Here is a 20,178-nt window from a genome sequence, read left to right as displayed (position 1 = left end):
ACGTATGTATTTCACTGCTTCCTGCCTGCCAAACAAAATCTAATTGTGAAAACAGTAGGGTTGTTGTATTTCCTAAGTATATAACTGAAGTCCAAGGATTTTTTTGTTTGTTTTATTTTGAAAGCGATTCCTTGGATATGGATTAAGGTTCTCAATGAACTAACTGGACATTTTTAAAGTGGTATTTTATTTCAAACAGCCCAAGAAACAGTTTTACCCAGAACATCCAAAAATTCTTGCTATAAATACCTAAAAAGAAGAAAAATGGAAGCTCGCCAGAAATGCCAGATGATGGTGTGGTTTATATTATAATTGTTACTATTCCAAAATTTTAAACATAATAGGTAAAGACAACAGGATAAACCATCTAGTCTACATTGGGAGATTATGCAACATTAATTTAAAGGACTTTACAATGCTAAAATGTTATTTCTTTTAAATAGTGGTTCCAAAAAATGGCTTATCGTACTAGCATTAGGATGAAACTTATGAGGTTGCTGTATTTGACTATTCTTGATCTACAAAAATGGCAATTTTATTTTTTATTTACTTTATTTATTTATTTATTTATTTTTGTGGTATGCGGGCCTCTCACTGTTGTGGCCTCTCCCATTGCGGAGCACAGGCTCTGGACACGCAGGCTCAGCAGCCACGGCTCACGGGCCCAGCCGCTCCGCGGCATGTGGGATCTTCCCGGACCGGGGCACGAACCTGTGTCCCCTCCATTGGCAGGCGGACTCTCAACCACTGCGCCACCAGGGAAGCCCAAAAATGGCAATTTTATATTCATCCCTTTTTAAACCTGGTATTTTAATCTTGTCCTGAAAGATACATTGCCTACTTATCATCTATAATATTTTGCATGCACTTCTATTAGAGCACATACCATACTGAATTGTAATTAATTGTTTATAATTCTTATGCTATATTGTGAACATCTGTGGGCAAAAACCATTTCTCCTTTTTTTCATGTTCCTGGAGCCTGGCACTGTCTGGCATATAGCAGTTCTTGCACAGTAAGTGACAGTAAGAGTAACACATATTTGAGAATAGAATGATAGGTTAAGAAAGAACATATAAAAAAGAAAAGTCAAGTTCTAGTAAGAGTTAGTATGCAAACTAACTGCTACCAGACTGCTCCAAAGCTTACTATCTGCTGTTAAACCCAAATATTTCCTGAAAAGACAGTATTTAGATCACTACTACTCTATATGAAAGAAATAATACCTTCAAATTTTCAGAGACCACTTCCGCAATGTATAGATCTCGCATTTCTTTCTCTTTCTCTTTTTTTACTGTCTGCTTCAGTTCAATACCTTGGGGCAACAGAAGGTGAAAGGAAGCAAAAATGCTCTAACTGGTTAATTTCATTCCTTGCTTGTAAAAGTTCTGAGGAAAGAGGGGGACTTCTTAGAGATGGTGATTCTAATGATTTAAATAGGGTTTTGGAATGCCTGTGGACTTCAACCTTTGTTATTGTACTATCTTTTAAATTTTGTACTATCATTTTTATACATGTATTAGCTTTTAAACTTTTGAAACTTAAATATGACACTATCTTTTTGAATTTGCTAAAGCAAACCAAGTTTACGTACTAAAGACAGCTATGTACTTCCTAAAGTCTGATCATAAAGTAAGAGAAACCAGAATACAAAGTATATTAAGACTCAAAAAATTCCCTAAGGCTGAGAGAAAGCTTAATTAATATTTTTGAGAAGGCTAGAAATATTGGGGGAAAAAAAGTATTCAAAGTTCCATAAGAAAACGTGGTCCCATATTTCAAATTCAACAAAAGGAGACTTGAAAGATTAAAATTAGCAGCAGTTCATTTGGATGTTCACCCAGGCCAAAGGAGGTATTTCTGATTGTATTATCCCTTGCTTCATAATTTAAAGTTCAATCCAACTCATTAGATTTCAAACTCAACTTCAATATTTATATTTAAATTTCTAATACTATCATATAAGATATTTCACATTCAGTCAACGTAACACAACTCATGAGTAAAACACAAATTCTACTTGACTTTAACAAATAAGAGAATTGTTTTATGATATAGGAATAATGCCACAGTCAACTAAATATGACAGGTAAACAACACAGCTGATCAAACCAGAACCTGTTCAAACACCAAAACTAACGTACTCTAGTTAACCTTGAAGGACTACTACCAAAACTAGTAATGGCGATTTCAGGGTATATGTCAAGATTTCTTTGATTTATATTTCATTTTGATGAAAATACTTTAGAAGAGTAATCAAAATAAAATTAGAGATGACAGAAATTACACAATGAAAGACAGAATTTCCCTAATGACTGTAATCAGCACAACAAACCACTGACTTTTGACTCTCCAGTCTGCTTCCTACATCTGATTTTACTGTTTAGCCATTTATTATAAATCTGTAAACAGATGCTAAAAACAAGTAGGGCAGACGACTCAATTTGGTTTATATGATTAACTTGCAGCAGGTGAGCTCCACCTGCAGGCAAAGAAAAGATTCTTTAGAATAAATTTTAAAACAGGACTTTCCAAAGACAGGCTGTAACTACCGCCTTTCAGTTAACCTTGAGTGCACATTAGAATAACCCGTGCTTTTTAAAACTTCTCATGGTCGAAAAATTCTGATTGACTTGATCAGGGGTGGGGCTTGTAAGGTGACTCAAATATATGGAAAACATTGAGAGACACTGATTTGAATCTTTACCAGCACACATCTTGAAAAACATTAGGAAAACTCAAATATCATTTTGTTTCTTCTAAAATGACTTCTCACTATACTGATCCTTTCACCTTTTTCAGAGATTAAACTGAGTTCAACTGATATAAATGTCTTATCTCTGTTAGACCACAAAAAAGACCTGAGGTGACCCTACAATTTTTTAAATCTACCTTTACATTATTCTGTGCCTCAGAAGTAATCAAGAGAGCGAGTGTTTGGTGGGGGTTGGGGTTCTTAACCCTTAGCTGCGCATTAGAATATCTGGAGAGATTTTACAAAGTCTTATTGCCCTAAATTAATGTTATGTTCTTGGAAGTTAGAAAAGTGGTTACTATCAGGGGAGGAGGGGAGAAACAACCAGAATAGGGCAAGAGGGAGACTTGTGGGTAATGGCAATTTTCTGTTTCTTGATCTGGGTGATGGGTATAGGGGTGTATTTGGCTTGTAAAAATTCAGCAACTGGTGTATTTATTATATGTGCACTATGAAATATAGTTCATACAGATATAGTCTGCACGTACACTATATTTCAACTGAAAGTTAAAAAGTAAAAATGCATGTGCCCAGGCTTCACTGCAGACCAAATGATTCAGAATCTTTGGGATTGGGAGCTGGGTATCAGTATTTTTTCTTTTCAACATTTCTCCAGTGAATCTAATGTGGAGTCAGGAGTGAAAACCATTCTTCTAATGAATCACAAATGTATTTATTCGCCCACTCATTACACAAACTTTAATGACCAATTACCCCGTGCTTATTATACAAGACTCGGAGGACGTAAGACAGTCTCCAAAGGAGCTCATTATAGGCAACGGATAGTAGGCAAAGCAATATATCTCATGTGACACATACAAGGAAGTTACTTATAAGATCTGGAGGAGAAAGTGATTTGTCAAAGAAGGATTCACTCTTTTTTTTTGTTCATTCATTTATATAAACATCTGAGTACCTATGATGTTTGACCACAGGTGGTAAATGGATACAATCTCTGCCTTTAAGACAATTACAGTATAAGGGTACACAAGGAAGAAAAAAAATGTATAACCGGATGTCATAATATCACAGAAGTATGAAAAAGGTACTATGGGAATACCCTGGGGAGTCAGAAGTTGCTGACCTTGGAGCTAAGATGATACAAACTTGAACTAGTCCAGTGGCACTGGTGGTAAAAATTAGTATTCTAGAGAAGTGCTTCTCAAACTTTAATGTACAAATCACCTGAGGATCCTATTAAAACACAGATTCTGATTCAGAAAGTGTGAGGTGGGGCCTGAGACTTGGCATTTCTAAAAAGATTCCAAGAGAAACTAATGCTATTCGTCCACAGGTCGCAATTTAAGTAGCAGGTTCTTGAGGAAGATGGTTTTCAAGAGGGAAAAGGCAAAAAATGCCAAATTCCACAGCAGAGACACCAGGAAAAACAAAAACTGGAAAGTAGCCATTAGATTTGTCAAGTACATGGCCTTAGGGAGAGTAGTTTCAGGGGAGTGATAAGGGAAAAGCTAAATGATGTGTATTTAAAAATAAATGGGAACTAAGGTGGTGGGGACAGGAAATAATGAAATGGTGTTTTTGTTTTCACTCTCGAATGCTGGAAGAGGCTTAAGTCTATCCACAAGCTGAAGGAAAGGAATGAGTGAAGAGAGAAAACTAAAGACAGAGCAAAGAGGATGGAATCATTTTGAATGGGCAGAGGGATTCCTCCCTTTAAAACAGAAGAGGAGATAAGAATTGGTCTGAATAGGTACAGCGAAAAGTGAAAAGAATAAGAGTTGAAGAAGTTATTCTTGTTTCACAGAACAGGAAGCCAGGTGACCTAATGAGAGAGAGTGAACCTGAGGTTGAAGGGAAAGCACTGGAGGCACAGCTGAGGCTGGACTTGTCTACGGCTGTGTGATTCTGCTCAGCAGCATTCAGTAGTCAAGGTATAGGCTTACAGAAAGTGGACTGGGTAAGAAAGAGTGAGACTGATGCATTTAGAAGAGGAGGGAGGCAAGGGACAGAAATCCTCAAGAAATCAGAATAAGTACAATGAGAGAAAAGAAAGGAGAGGAGGTAGGAAGAGCTTTGGATTTTTTCCGCTTGAACCCCTAAGTACTTTTCAATAGAACAATTAGAGAAATAATCTACTCTGTGTGAATTTGTTGAAAATTATATTGTTAAATATTATTCCCCAATTTAAATATTAAGTACTCAAGAAACCTGCTTGTAGGTTTACTATCCAAAGTGATGAGCAGCTTTAACAGATTCCAGATGTTTCTTTACAAATAGAAGCAATACCACAAATTTTCAGTAATATCATACTTTGAATGGCTCCTTGCCTAAAAGGCTGGGAGGCTAGTCTAGTCCCTGATCCTACTGCTTGAATCAGAAAATGACTGCAGGATAATGGAGTACTTCAAGCACATACAAATGAACCGTTTGTATATACCAAGAGCACTGATTTTTTTAATAGATAATGATTTCACACTGACATCCTATCTGGCTAGCAGGTATACCCATTATAATTCAACTTAGACTGAGCAGTGATTTTCCTTTAAATATAATTATCCTTTTTTACCACATTACAATTTTATAAGATTCTTAGAAGTTTTTCTGTTTTTCTTTTAACATAAAATTAACATGAGACAAACTGTAGTGAAGCTGGTATAACTGACCGAAAGCACTAATGATTTCAGACATTTGCTGAAATTTCTTTTATGATATCACTGAGATTAGGAGGGATAGACAGTATAAATCAGACTTGAAAAGACATTTAAGAGGGTTTTCAGGCCCATACATTTCTTAACCAGTTTAGACAAAATTTTACTCAAATCTGAGGATGTCTCTTTTTGTTCCATACAATTGCTTTACTGCTTTTGTTGGTTTTAAACAAATACAACCTTCCACATCTAGCTAATACATTGTTTGTCCCAAATATAAGAACAATTTAGAGGCTTTTAAAGAAGAGATCAGAGAGGAATGAACTGGAATTTGACTCACATGACCACTGCTGTAAATAAAATTGGTCTATTTTCTTTTAGGCCTCTGAATGGGCTAAATTAGCATGACTGGTATATATATCAAACATTATGAAAATAGTATGTTAGAAAGTAAGTTGAATAAAGGGCTCAATCTTAATTTAAAATTAACTATAAAATGACAAAAACTCTGATACTTACCTAAATGGGAAGGAAATCCAAAGGAGGAGATATATGTATATGTATGGCTGATTCACTTTGGTGTACAGCAGAAACTAACACAACATTGTAAAGCAACTATACTCTAACAAAAATTAATTAAAACACAAAAGCAAAAGCAAAAACAAAACTCTGATACTTAGAAGCACAACGCTTGACTCACCTGCGGCTAACTGATTTCTTCTCCACTTCACTCTCTCCAGCTGTCTTAACATTTGCACTTGTGCCCTTTTTTAACTTTTTCGCAATTCTTTCTCTCATCTGGTCCTTCTCATCACCATCAACATATTCATCATGCTCTGCACTTCCATATTCTCCATCCTGTAAAAATTGAAATGGAGTATTTGCTGGGCATTCCATTTTCTTCTTTCACTTCCAGAGGTCCATCTCAAACTCTCCTTGTTGCATTCTAGGCCAGGTTACTTTTTGTTTCATTTTGTTTTGAACTAGTGAGGGCTTGAAGAATCTGCTACAGGCGGGAATACCCCCTGGGATCTGCTCTAGGCTGGCTATGTAAGTACTGTATAGCCTAGTAAGGGCTGTTGCTCGATCCACACCCAGCTCCTTTGCACAGCAGACTATGCTCCCTCTGGATCGCCCAGGATATTGTCTATCTACATTCTTATTCCTTCCCAGTAGGAAATGTGGCTTTTGGAGGCAGTTGGCCAGCGTACTGACCGCACCCAGGGATTAATGCAAGTAAAAGAGGTGGAGGTAGAGAAACTGATATTTCTTCCTACAATCTAAGTCATAGCAATCACTCCTCGGCTCAAAACCCTCCAGTGGATTCCCAACTCACTCAAACCCTACACAATCTGGACCTCCCTGACATAATCTCCTACAACTCCAGGCCAGCAACACTAGCCAACTTTGGAGTTGCTCTTCTCTCCAGCCTGAAACTCTCCTATTCCATGTATCTGCATTGCTGACTCTTTCATCTCCTTCAGGTCTCTGCTCAAATGCCACCCTTTTGGTGACACTTTTCTTGATCCCCCGAATAAAATGGCAGAGCCACCCACCCACCTCCAGTACTCTCTATTCCCCTCCCCTATTTTATTTTTCCTCAAAACATTTATCACCCATACTATACATTTTAATTATTTATGTGATTATTGTCTCTCTCCCATAATCAGAGGAAGGAGTCCATTAGAACTAAAATTCTGGATTGTTTTGCTTATTGCTAAATCTTCAACTTCCAGAATAGCTCCCAGCATCAAGACAGCGAGCAATGGAGGCAGAAAGGAGGAAAGAGGGAGGGAAGAGGGTAGAGAAGGAGAAGGAAGAAACTACCCAAGTGGATCTTTTTCTTTTGTGATTCTCCAGGTGAGTCATGGTGAGGCAGGATTCTTAACTTGAGGCTTGTGGACCTTAGAGCAGTGGTTCTCAAAGTCTAGTCCTCAGGCTATAAAACATGGATTGGCTCTAAAAATGTAAAATCCTAGTCCTCATCTCAGTATTACTGAACCAAATCTCTAGGGATGGAAATTGTGAGTGTTTTCAATGAGATGTTTAAGAAATTCTTAGCCTTAAAACTTGATAACCACTGACCTAGGTCTTCCATGCTTGGTCCTCAGGAGATATAAAAAAAGAAAATGCCCCGCAAATTCATAAAATTTTGTTTGTGGATGTAATATATTTCCTGGAAAGAAGGTCTGCAGTCTTAGTGATTGCAAAGGATCTTGGGACACAAAACAGATTAAAAACTATACAGTGTCCTTAGATGACCTCACTCCCTCAAGACCATAAGAACATAATTTTACATTAGGCCTTGAGCCTATCTTACAGACACATATTGTTATACAGATGTCTCCAAGTTATCTGAACCTCAAAATGCACATTATTAAGCACATTATTTTTCATTGTTCTCCCCACCTTTTTTTTTTTTTTTTTTTTTTTTTTTTGCGGTACGTGGGCTTCTCACTGTTGTGGCCTCTCCTGTTGCGGAGCACAGGCTCCGGATGCACAGGCTCAGCGGCCGTGGCTCACAGGCCCAGCCGCTCCACGGCATGTGGGATCTTCCCAGACTGGGGCACGAACCCGTGTCCCCTGCATCGGCAGGCGGACTCTCAACCACTGCGCCACCAGGGAAGCCCTGATTTTTAATTTTTGATAACAGTTAATAACGTGAAGTAGCTAGCAAGATAAAGGAAACAAAGAGTTTAAAACTAATAACCTTGGAAGAAATTTCAGACTGGGTACATTGGGGATTGCCAGTAATGCTCTTTTGTGATAAAGTCATTGGATTATCATCTCAGCCTTTGCCTCCTTATGAGTTATCAGTGTAATTAATGTATTAATTTGTTTAAGTCTGTGTTAAGTATTTCAAACGGTACAGAAGGTGTAGTAGATAGTAAACACTCCTTCATTCCTTTTGAGCACTCCTGTTTTCCTAGTTTGTCTTCTGGAGCCACCAAGAAAAAACTCGTGCCTTTTTAAAAAGCACAGCAGTTCAAGTATTTGAAGACAGCTATTGTATAATCCCTTTCAGCATTTTGTCTTCCAGGCTGAATTCCTCAGTTCTCTCCATAGTTTATTTATGAGATGGTTCCCACCTTCCTTATCTTTTGTTGCCCATTTAATGCACATTTTTGAGTGTCAAAATCCTTTAAAAGTTCCATGCTTAGAACTGAATATACATTCTGGGTATGCTCTGCTAGTCTCAGGATAAAAGGACTAAAATCCCCCAGGATCCGAGTACTATACTTCCTTGATCTGAACACTATACTTCTTTTTTTTTTTTTTTTTTGCGGTACGTGGGCCTCTCACTGTTGTGGCCTCTCCCGTTGCGGAGCACAGGCTGCGGACGCGCAGGCTCAGCGGCCATGGCTCACGGGCCCAGTCGATCCGCGGCATGTAGGATCTTCCCGGACCGCGGCACGAACCTGTGTCCCCTGCATCGGCAGGCGGACTCTCAACCACTGCACCACCAGGGAAGCCCTCCCCACCTATCTTTTGTACCCATCTAACAAGTTGCCCAAATCAGAAACCTTGTGGTTGTCCTAGACTCCTCCTTCTCCCTCACTCATAGTATGGAATCAGTCACCTCTTGGACCTCTTTCAAATCTGTCTCTCTCCCATCTCACACCTGTGGTCTTCTATCAAGCTCTCCTCCTGCCATAGCTTCCCAATAGGTCTCCTTGACTCCAGCCTATTTCTTCTAATTTGTCCTCTCTAATATTGCCAACAGTGATCTTCCTAAAACGCAAAGTTGACAATATACTCTTCCTTTTAACTAATACCCTTCACTGTTTCTCATTACTTTGAGGATGAAATTCAAACTTCTCCCCATAGCCCAGGAAGCTCTGTAATATTTGGCTTCTTCCTCCCACTCCAACCTCACCCACTCTCCCTCCTGTCATGATGCTCTGGTCACACTAGTTTGCTTTCAGCTCCTGGAACACATCAAACTCTCCTACTTCAGAGCCTTTTGCACATGTAGTTCCCTCTACCTTTAACACTCTTCTTCACTGCTCCTCACAAGGCAAGTTCCTTCTCAAACTTTAATCTTAGCTTGTACTTCCTAAATAAGGTATACTCTCTCCTTGTTACCATGCATTAGCATATGCTGTTCTCTGAGGAATCCCACCCTTCACCAGTTTCTTTTTTGATCTAGTTAACTCCTAATTCTCCTATAAGACACAACACAGCATCATCTCTTCCCGGAAGGTTTTCTTGACCAGGTTAGATAGCCATCCTTTCTCTATTATATATAGTCAGAGAGAATCCTCTCTTTTGACTATGGTAATAGAAGAAGCTGTGTTCTTGCATGGACAGTTATGTACTTCCTTCTGTACAACACACAGATCAATGGGTTTTTATATAAAGTGATAAACGAATGACTTGAAAAACTTGATCTCTTATACATAAAGGAAACTCTGCCTTCTGTTTTATCAGCTTTAATAGCCAGTACAAATAATGAAGAAAGGTCACTACAGTCTTGAGAGAGAGAATCTTCCAAAATGTGTGTATGAAGAAGGAAACTACCATAAATGACTGGTATCCAAGTATTTCCCATACATCATGTAGGATATCATGCATCAACATTTAAACTTTTATCATAACAAAATAAAATCAATGACATCTAAATTTTGAGTATTCATGTTACGTTACGTGACAGGGAGAAAAAACAGGCTAGAAATTCATATGTAAGATTCTGATTTTGTAAGGAAACACACACATACTATGAAGGAAAATTCCAATATCAAAATAAATATTTTTCAAATCTTTCCATTTTTTTTCAAAATTTTCCATATGTAATTATAAAAGGTAATACATATTACCTTTTAGGAAAAATAATTTAATAATTTGTATAGATTTTGAATTTTCTATAAATTGTTCAACTATATTTATACTAAAATTAATACTTACATCATCTGAATCTCCTGCTGCATCCCCTTTTTCACTACAAAAAAATAAGGAAAACAAATTTTAGCTTCAAAATGAAACTAACAAAATTATTCAATTATCCAAAAATTTAGAATATTTTGCTGGGATTAATAGTTCAAAAACACTTCAACACAGGAATTTCAGAATGGCATTGTAGAGCAAATAGAAACATTCTAAAGGGAAGTTGTTTCTATACATAGAATAAAAGGTATGCTCCATTAACACAAATACAAATTCACTAGAATTTTTTTAAAAAAGCAAACAACCAATAGTGTTATTTTCATGAACAAAAGGCTGCAGACAACAATTTCTTCTATTGGCTTGATGTATTCAGGCTGAAGAAGCCAAATCCCTCAAATGAAAGGATATTAAGAAAAGATTGTTTTAATATAGAATTTTTTTAAATGAGCTACAATAGTGAGTACAATAGTATTTTAGTCCCCTTTTGACACACTGGCCCAGTGAATCATGTGCAATTATATTTAACAGTAAGACATCTTCCCTTATCAAAGAGAAGCAGCAAAAATTTTCTGATAACTCCTGAAATATGTAAGGAATAATACTCAGTGAATTGGCCCAAAATGTGGTGACTTCTTCACAAAACCCTTCAAATCTGATTTGCTTACTCATGATTCTGAGACAAAAATTATGCAAGGAAAAAGTTAGCAAAGAAATTTTCAATTAAACATTAAATTGTTAAAGCAGACAGTTTCCTAGTATTCAAACTATCCCAAGATTTAAAAGGTTAACAGCTAATTTTAAATTTAATTAGTTCAGCAGAGGTTGATAGATAGCAAGGAGAATGAATGTGACTAGCGTGATTCTCTCCATTATGCTAGTAGCTCTACTACCCCCATTATCAAAATGCTTTAGTTTTTTGGTTGGGTTGACAAAACTTGACTTATGAGAACTGACTGTTTACTTCCAAAGGAAGCAAGAAAATGATTTGAGCCAGACAATAAGAACTTAGGATCACACTAGCACCATGCTAACCTTTCAACAGCTGGAACAGAGCTGAGATGTGGATCATCCTTAAGCAAGTCATGACTACTTTTGCTTTTTCCCTTCATGCTCTAGAAAGGAATGTATGATATAATCATGAGTAGAGAAAAATAGTCTTCCAAAAGGACAAGTTAACACATTTATGTAAAAATCTAGTACTGATATAATGTGGTTAGCAAAAGATATATGTTCCTGAAAATTTGAGTACAAACAAAAGCTTTATAAATAGCAATCTTATTCTCCCATTGACTAAAAATATTTTAGAAACATCTTTCTTTCAAAAAGTGATATACCCTTAAAAATAAGTTTATTGATTACTATTTCCAAACACTAAACCCTCATTGTGATTTACCACTAATTAATTTTTGACCGATATATTAAAACTTAGAAGATAGATCACAAAAGTAATTTGAAATAAACACACACTATTATTCTTCAAATATACTGTCTATACTGCATAGAATCACTTTAAAAATGTACCCAAGCAACCAGATGAGAGCACCTACAAGGTGCTATTTAACATATGTAAAAGAGCCTTTCATGTATGACAATATTCATCAATGACCTAATATTTATTAAATACTTCAATTTCAAAGTTCATGTTCTCAATAAATTTATATTTTAGTAGGGAAACAAGACATAGTAAGATATAAGAAGTAGAACTATTAAAAAAACTACTACTACTATTATTCTAATTTATTAAATATATACTTTGTGTCAGGCACTGTGCTACAGTACAATATTCCCACCTTTCAATTCCTCCTGTCCCCAAATGAAAGTAAATAAGGTGGGCGTTATTAGCCCCATTTTACAGAGGGAAAATAAAGACTTAGAGAGATTAGCGATTTACTGAAGGTCACAAAGCTAGTGGTATAGGATCTAGGATTTAAATCCTGGTCTGTCTCACAATGATATAATAAATCCATTTTTCTTTTCCTAGAGGCCCCTATGGACCCAGAACAACTGGCCTGGTTTCAGAGCTGCAGACTATCCTACAGACTTCTCCACCACAAGGTATGAAAACTTCAAATTTATACCTTGTATCTCGAGGTGGAAAGCTGCTCACCATCCCCACCCCTCAACTAATCATGTAAGAGGGAAGAGTATGAGGTTAGAGTTGACAGGAAGAAAGGAAAATTTCTTTCTGTTTTGAAGGAACATTTTATTTTGAAAAATTCATCACAAAATGTGTTAACTAAAAATACAGAGAGGTAAAAATACCTCTTTCCCTTTAGCCCCATTCTTGACTGTTTAACAGCTCTGGGAACAGACTTCTAAATTTGACAGGCTTTACTTTGAGGCAGATGTATATTTTCTGAAATTTATTTCCATGATGAAAATAAAGGATTTTTAAATTTCTGTATTAACATGGAGTACTCCACATTTTCAAGACCTAATCAGTTTAAACATGCTTATAGTCTAGTTTAAAAAGGCAAAACAAAAATTTTTCTCAAACAGTTAATCTAAAGATACTATTTTTTTTTTTTTTTTTTTTTTTTGCGGTACGCGGGCCTCTCAGTATTGTGGCCTCTCCCGCTGCGGAGCACAGGCTCCGGACGCGCAGGCTCAGCGGCCATGGCTCACAGGCCTAGCCACTCCGCGGCATGTGGGATCTTCCCGGACCGGGGCACAAACCCGTGTCCCGTACATCGGCAGGCGGACTCTCAACCACTGCGCCACCAGGGAAGCCCAATCTAAAGATCCTATTATCTGTAATTTTAAAAAGTCGTAGAATCTGAATTATGCAATTAAAATATATTTCTACTTCCATAACCTTACACAAACCAAGGAGTAATAAAAAGACAAAACATCAAAGAATTATTTGATATCTGTCTAACAATGAAAACTGTTCAAAACCCAGAAGATGGTATAGTAGAAAAAACACAGGAAAAGAAGATAAGAGTTGGACCAAATGAGTTTCAAAATCTAGTATTCAGTAATTCTATGGGTTTTAGTCCAAAACGTGTACCATTTGAGGAAAGAGAATGACCTCATCCGACCTCAGAAACTCTGCTTACAAAATGGAAATAATAATAGCAGCCTTGCTTACTTCATACAAGAGAACTAAACAAGATATGTACAAAAGTGTACAAGTGAATATAAAATGACCTCAACTAGAATAAAACTTGAATATCTTTTTTTCATGCTTTCCTTCCTAAAATTTCTTCCTCTTGTGTCTTCAGCCATCAATGTTTATTTTCATCTATTCTAAGAAATAGTCCCTTATTAATTCTCCCCATGTGCCTCCCTAATGGGAGTCACAAAGACATTACAGCCAGAGTTGGCCTCAGACCCTCTTGTCCAGCCTCTTAGTAACATATCAGAAAATGAGAGTTGCACTAATAAATAACAGGAGTAAGATTAGAATTCAGGTCTCCAGGCTCTTGGTCCATTAACAAGCTCAACTATTTCATTTACTTGTAAATGTTAGTTTACAATTGTTAGCTTAATTAACATTAAAAAAATGGGTTCTTTTTTATCTCCCAAAACTTAAACCAGCTTAAAGGGAAAAAAAGAAACTTGTCTTACATTAACTTTAAGTAAGACTTTACAGGGCTTCCCTGGTGGCGCAGTGGTTGAGAGTCCGCCTGCCGACGCAGGGGACACGGGTTCATGCCCCGGTCTGGGAAGATCCCATATGCTGCAGGAGCGGCTGGGCCCGTGAGCCATGACGGCTGGGCCTGAGCGTCCGGAGCCTGTGCTGCGCAACGGGAGAGGCCACAACAGTGAGAGGCCCGCTTTACAATAAAAGGAAACTAATTAATCTGAATAATCATTACCATTTCAAATTTTAATCAATGTTTTAAATTAACATAGAAATATATGATCAAAAGCCATTTTTTAGATGTCCCTTCCTACTACAGTAGACTTTGAATCCTGCAGGCAGAGAAAATAAATTGTGGAAGAGCTGTAGAAATTGGGGATAGTTAGTCTCAAAGAGGATAAAAATGAATTCAGATATTTCTCTTTCATGCTTACTCTTTCTGAATGACCTATTTTAAGGTTGTTATTTACACCATCAGGTAACAATAATTTTAGAGGAAGAACAAACACCTAATATATTTTAAAACAATTTTTGAAAAAATTACATAAAAGCAGCTGGCTCATTAAAGAGTTTAGGGACGAACAAAATACTAAATATATTTAGTGAACACAATGTAAGAAGCGCCACAGTAAATTCAGAACTGTCTGTAAGCAAATCTGAAAATGAATATCAAAGGGGATGTGGGAAAATTATATTACCTGCCACTTCACACCCAAGAACATAGAGGCAGTGAAACAGTGGAAACTAAACAGAGTACAAGTGGAAAGAAAGAAAGCAAGAGGCATAGTGGTACAGAGGAACAACACTGGTCAAGAAGTGGGAAGGTCTGAGTCTCAACCTCTAACTACCTCTGTGTGATGGTTAATTTTATGCTATGTACCCAAGTTGTTTGGTCAAACACCAGCCTAGATGTTGCTATGAAACAGTTGTTTTTAGATGTGATTAGCACGTAAATCAGTAGACTCTGAGTAAAGCAGATTATCCACCAAAATGTAGGCTGGCCTCGTCTAATCAGTCGAAGGCCTTAAGAGCAAAGACTTTCCCAAGCAAGAAGCAATTTGGCCTCAACACTGTAACACAAAAATTATGCCTGACTTTCCAGCCTGAAAATTTTGGACTCAAGACTGTAACATTCACTCCACCCTGAGTCTCCAGCTTGCTGGCCTACTCTACAGATTTTAGACTTGCCAGCCCCCACAAACATATGAGCCAATTCCTAAAACTCAAGCAATCTATCAATCTTGATCTCTACTTCTCCCCCTCTCCTATATGTGTGTGTGTGTGTGTGTGTGTATATATATATATATACACACACACACAGTTTCTCTCATGAACCCTATTACATTCTGTGACCTTTAGCACAGAACCAGAAAATTTAGTAGTTTGGGGGGAAAAAAAAGATCTTACAGGCCACTTAATCTAGTCTCCACACAATGCAGGAATCTCCTTAACATTACTGCTGACTATCAACCAGTGTCTCCACACCTGAAAGGAGCTTAATAGTCACACACACACACACACACACACACACACACACACACACACACACACACACACACACACACACACACACACGAAAATCATCCCTTTTAAATGGCTTCTATTATTGGACAACTCTCTCTCTAATTGGGGAAAAACAGAATCTGTGTAATTTTCAACCAGCCAACTAATCCTAGTTGTACCTTCTAGAACTAAAAATGAACTACAAACAATTGCTGTTATCAGGAATATTCCATACAGTTTAGTTTAGATACAAATAAATTGGTAGGCAGAGTAACAGCCCCTAAAGATGTCCACTTCCTGATCCTCAAAATCTGTGAGGATGTTCCTTGACTTGGCGAAAGGGATCTTGTAGATAAGTTAAGAATTTTGAGATGAGGAGATTATCCTGGATTATCAGGGTGGGTCCAAGGTAATCACAAGAGTCTTTATAAGAAAGAGGGAGGCAGGAGAGTCAGGTGCAGAATGATGAAAGATAAGAAAGACTTGACCTGCTATTGCTGGCTTTGAAGATGAAGGAGTCATAAGCCAAGGAATATAGGCAGTCTCTAGAAACTGGAAAAATAAGAGAATGGATTCTCCTCAGAGCCGCCAGAAGGAAGGCAGCCCTGCAAACACCTCGATATCTAGCCCAGTGAAACCTGTTTTGGACTTCTGGCCTCCAGAACTGTAAGACACTGAATTTGTTTTGCTTCAAGTCACTAAATTTACGGTAATTTGCTACAGCAGAAATATGAAACGATTACAAATATATTAACATTTAAAAAATTAAATATGAGCAGCTAGAAAGATAAGCATATCAAAGTTTAATACAATTTAATGGGGCAAAAACATTTTATAAAATAGACTGGGGAATTCCCTGGCCGTCCAGTGGTTAGGACTCTGTGCTTTCACTGTTGAGGGTGTGGGTTCAATCCCTGGTCAGGGAACTAAGATCCCGGAAGCCATGCACTGCAGCCAAAAAACAAATTTTTTTTTTTAAAAAAAGGGACTATTTAACACTTCTGACAACCTCTGTACAAATGGCCTAGCAGCACTCTCCAAGTCATGCCCAACCCACCTCCCAAATTTGGGGGAAACTTAAATTTCACAGGATAAATGAGAATAAGATAAAGACCTTCTTTATTCTCAAAAGTGATGCATTTGTCTATTGATATACCTTTTTCTGGGTAAGAAAATAGCTTTCTTATAACTTTGGATTTGAAGTTAAAATGCTAACATATACTGTAGTAAGAGAAATATTGTGTATCAATGTGAATGTGGCACAAATTAATCACTATTTTCAAATTTAGCTATTGAGACACTTTTATACTAAACCTACCATTTAACTTGCCTCAAGAAAACTACTTGTCTGATTGTAGCTTTTACTTGAAAAATATTTTCTGACATTTGTATTTAAGTCATACACAAAGATTCAGGGGTAAACTTGAAACCAATACAGACATTTGAATGAAACTGTTATTTAAGAAAGCAATATGAAGGGGAGGATCTTCCAGATAAAAACCTTTCAAATATTTGAAGCCTAGGATCACATTTTCACTTAGTTTTTACTTCACCAAAGTATATCCAGTCCTTAAGCATTCCCCGAGTAAGATGTTTTTTGGCATCATCCCCATCCTCCTCATGACCCTCTGTTCCTCTGGACACATCTAGTTTGTCAGTATCCTTCTTAAATGTGTTCAGAACTGAGCAAAATGCTGCAAATGTGATCCCCCCAAATGCAAAGAATGTTAAATTCCTTATTCCAGAGACTTCATTCTTAGTAATTCAACTAGGGCTTACAGGCTATTAAGTCTTACACCTATTCAGCTGATTTCATTAAACTAAAGTACAGAATATACACGTACTCTTATTACATTTTAACTTATTCGTTCAAATAATCAGGCACAGGTTGACAACAAAGCACTCTTTGGGCAGAAGTATTCAATTAGCTATAAATCCATCTGACTGTACTATCTCCCAGATCACATTTCCTCATGTTGTCCACAAGAATATCATGAGAGACGCTGACAATGTGCTTTCCTGAACTCAAGATATGTTATTATGGCATCCTCCTATCATGCAATCCTATCAAAAAGGAAATGAAGTCAGTCTGGCCAGTCACTTAACCAGGGTCTCAGTTTCCTCATCTATAAAGAAAGGAAGTTGGACTAGATCCCTTTGAGCTATAAAATTCTATTATTCTAAAAGAGATTTTATCAGGTAGTAGAAAGATACTGAAATAAATAATGAAAGAAAGCTAACCCATGGGAGAGAGGCACCTTGTCATGAGTAATGAGTGGGGTGAAGCAGCGTCTGTAATCCCACGCTGATAACCCATAAACCAGAGGGGACTCTATCTTATTTCTCCTTCCACATAAAGTAAAGCCTCAATTCAGACTTTACCAATTATTAACTTGTGATGTTAGGTTCTGGAATAAAGATTAACACTGTGGAGTCACTGGAAAAAGAAACTTGATAAGCAAATGAATAATGAAACAATTATTTTCAAGCCCTCTAGAGATATTTAATTTCATGCAACCACTGAAACTGCAAATTGTTCTCAGTCATTGTGAAAGACACTGATTTGACTTTGGCTCTAGTTATTTACACTTAAAAACAGTAAGGTTAAATTTTAAAAAAATATATTATTCAGTCACACTTTTCCAATACTCAGGCTAGCCTTCCCTTTTCTGGTCAAAGTTTCATTTCACCCAAAAGGTAAAATGTATTTGAAGGATGCCCATAGTCTGAAGAACAGTACAAAAGCAAAATAAACAAAACGCACTCCCATTTCTGTTCTCTCTAGAATTTATCTCATGCCCTCTAGAGAAATGTCCTTTTCTTTAAGCCAGTAAATTTCAACAATTTTTGCTTATTGTTGCTCTTTTCTCAAGCTAAACTTACCCATGACTCCATTATATGAACACACAAAACAGCTAAATTCGGTAGGCCAAAGATTCTGCAAGACCCACTCACATGTGGAGAGTGGACTGTTGGTGGGTCACGATGTACAGATATACACCCATGCTCTCCAAGGCCGTTCAAGCTACTATTCAGAACCCTGTGGGAGCGCTCAGGAAGGGCACTGCATCCGCAGTGCTGTGCTTAGGGCTTCCTCCCTCAGGAAGCTGAACTGGTGAAGTTTCTCACTAGCCCTCTAGACTACTTGAGTATGAGGGCAGCAGCTTCTGCATGATAATCATGATCATATTAGTGACTGATATTCTTTAGCTCTCTGAGAATAAAATACAATTTATAACATACAGTATACAGTTTAAGACATTTGACTTTTGAAACCATCTTTCGATTGCATGACATCAAAATAAGGACTATCTGTATCCTTATTTCACAACTGTAAATGTAAATATTATTGCCATGTTACAAAGGAAAATGGAGACTCAGAGAGACTAAGTTATTCAAGGTCGCAGACTATCTATAGAAAGTGAAGTGCCAATATGAGTTTGTATAATCCCAAATCCATGCTATTTCTACTGCAACACACTGCCACTCAAAGATGACACAAAGTTTACCATGAAGGAGCTCACAGCCTAGGACCCTACAAAATTAATAAGGCAGAAAGAAAAGGGTATAATGTTTGAATACTATACAACAAGAACACAGTCATACATTTCTTGTGTAATAAAGCAAAAAGAATGTTTTTAAAAGCAAAATATAAGTATCACAAGAAAGGTAGACATTAGATCAGAAAAAGAAAAGATTAAGAAAAACTGGAAAAGACATTTAGAAAAGATAGTGTTCTAGGTGTTGAAAATAAATATGACTTCGACATTCAGAAGTGTGATAGAACACTTCAGGCAGGGGAAAGAACATGAACGAAGACACACAAAAAGGAAAATACAAGGCATATATGTAGAACAGCAAATATTTCAGATCTGTTAACACAGTGTTTCCTACATTTCCCAGATAAGATTTCCAGTGAATTCATTAAAAGTACAGATTCTCAGGTTTCTCCCTCGGAGATTTTGATTCAGTAGGTGTGAGATGGGGTCTAGGAATTTAATTTTTTTTTAAAGTACTACAAGTGACTTTTTTATTACTAAGGAAGTTTAAGAAGCATTAGACTAAAGGACAGAGTTGGCAAAGGGGAGTCGTGAAAGAAGCAGCTTGAAATAATAGGCCAAGGAATTTGGCCTTATTTCTATAGTCAACAGAAAGCAACTATAACATCTTAATCAGGCTTCAGGAAGACTATTCTGATAGTAAAGAGTGGAAGGGAAAAAAGAGAAGGGAGATGGGAGACCAGTCTGTAGACTAGGGCTGCAGCCCAGGCTAGAGATAATAAAGCCTGGAACAAGGGTAATAGTAAAATAAATTAAAAAGAAAAAACAGATTTGAGATACGCCATGGATGAAAAATTGGTAGAACAGTTCAACTAACTGGTTGTGCAAGAAAAAAAATAAGAAAAACGTCAAATAAATCTAAAATTCTTCTTTAGGGGGCACTGATACCAGGGAATTAGAAAGAGAAGTCACAGAACAGGGAGAAGTTTGGGAAGAAAAGATAATGCATTAAGCCTTTGGCTAGGGCTTGGGTAACAAGTGAGATATTTAAATATAGAGATGTCTAGTAGGCAGCTGGAGAAAAGAAAAGTAAGTCAGCCTAGAGATACAGATTTGAGAGTCTGAAACAAACATTTGATAATTTTATCACAGAGCACCCTCAATTTAAAAGTCAGACAAGAGAATTGTGATGACACCATACTAGAGTTATCCTACTTATTTGATAATGGACTGTGGGTTGCAATTTTCTTGGCAGAGAGGAAAGAATTTACTTGGTCTTTCTACTGTTTAAAGTGTTTTACAGGTTTAAGAGCAAACATAAAAAGCAAGCTAGAACTATC

General features: G+C 37.1%; 1 protein-coding gene across 1 annotated transcript in view; it reads right to left on the bottom strand.

Moving 5' to 3' along the window:
- CWC27 (CWC27 spliceosome associated cyclophilin) overlaps nucleotides 1–20,178 on the bottom strand; it is a 233,780-nt gene that overhangs the window by 185,271 nt on the left and 28,331 nt on the right. Inside the window, exons 8-10 of the mRNA XM_082651635.1 lie at nucleotides 11,282–11,361; nucleotides 10,271–10,304; nucleotides 6,066–6,223 (exon numbers count right to left, since the gene is read on the bottom strand). Coding sequence (XP_082507761.1) covers nucleotides 6,066–6,223; nucleotides 10,271–10,304; nucleotides 11,282–11,361 — 272 coding nt within the window. The remainder of the gene's footprint in view (nucleotides 1–6,065; nucleotides 6,224–10,270; nucleotides 10,305–11,281; nucleotides 11,362–20,178) is intronic.

The sequence above is a fragment of the Grampus griseus genome (genome assembly GCF_964374135.1).
Source record: "Grampus griseus genome assembly, chromosome: 3".
In the NCBI taxonomy this organism is placed as follows: Eukaryota; Metazoa; Chordata; class Mammalia; order Artiodactyla; family Delphinidae; genus Grampus; species Grampus griseus.
Note: the sequence above shows the minus strand (reverse complement) of the source record. Positions and strands in the feature narration are given on the sequence as shown.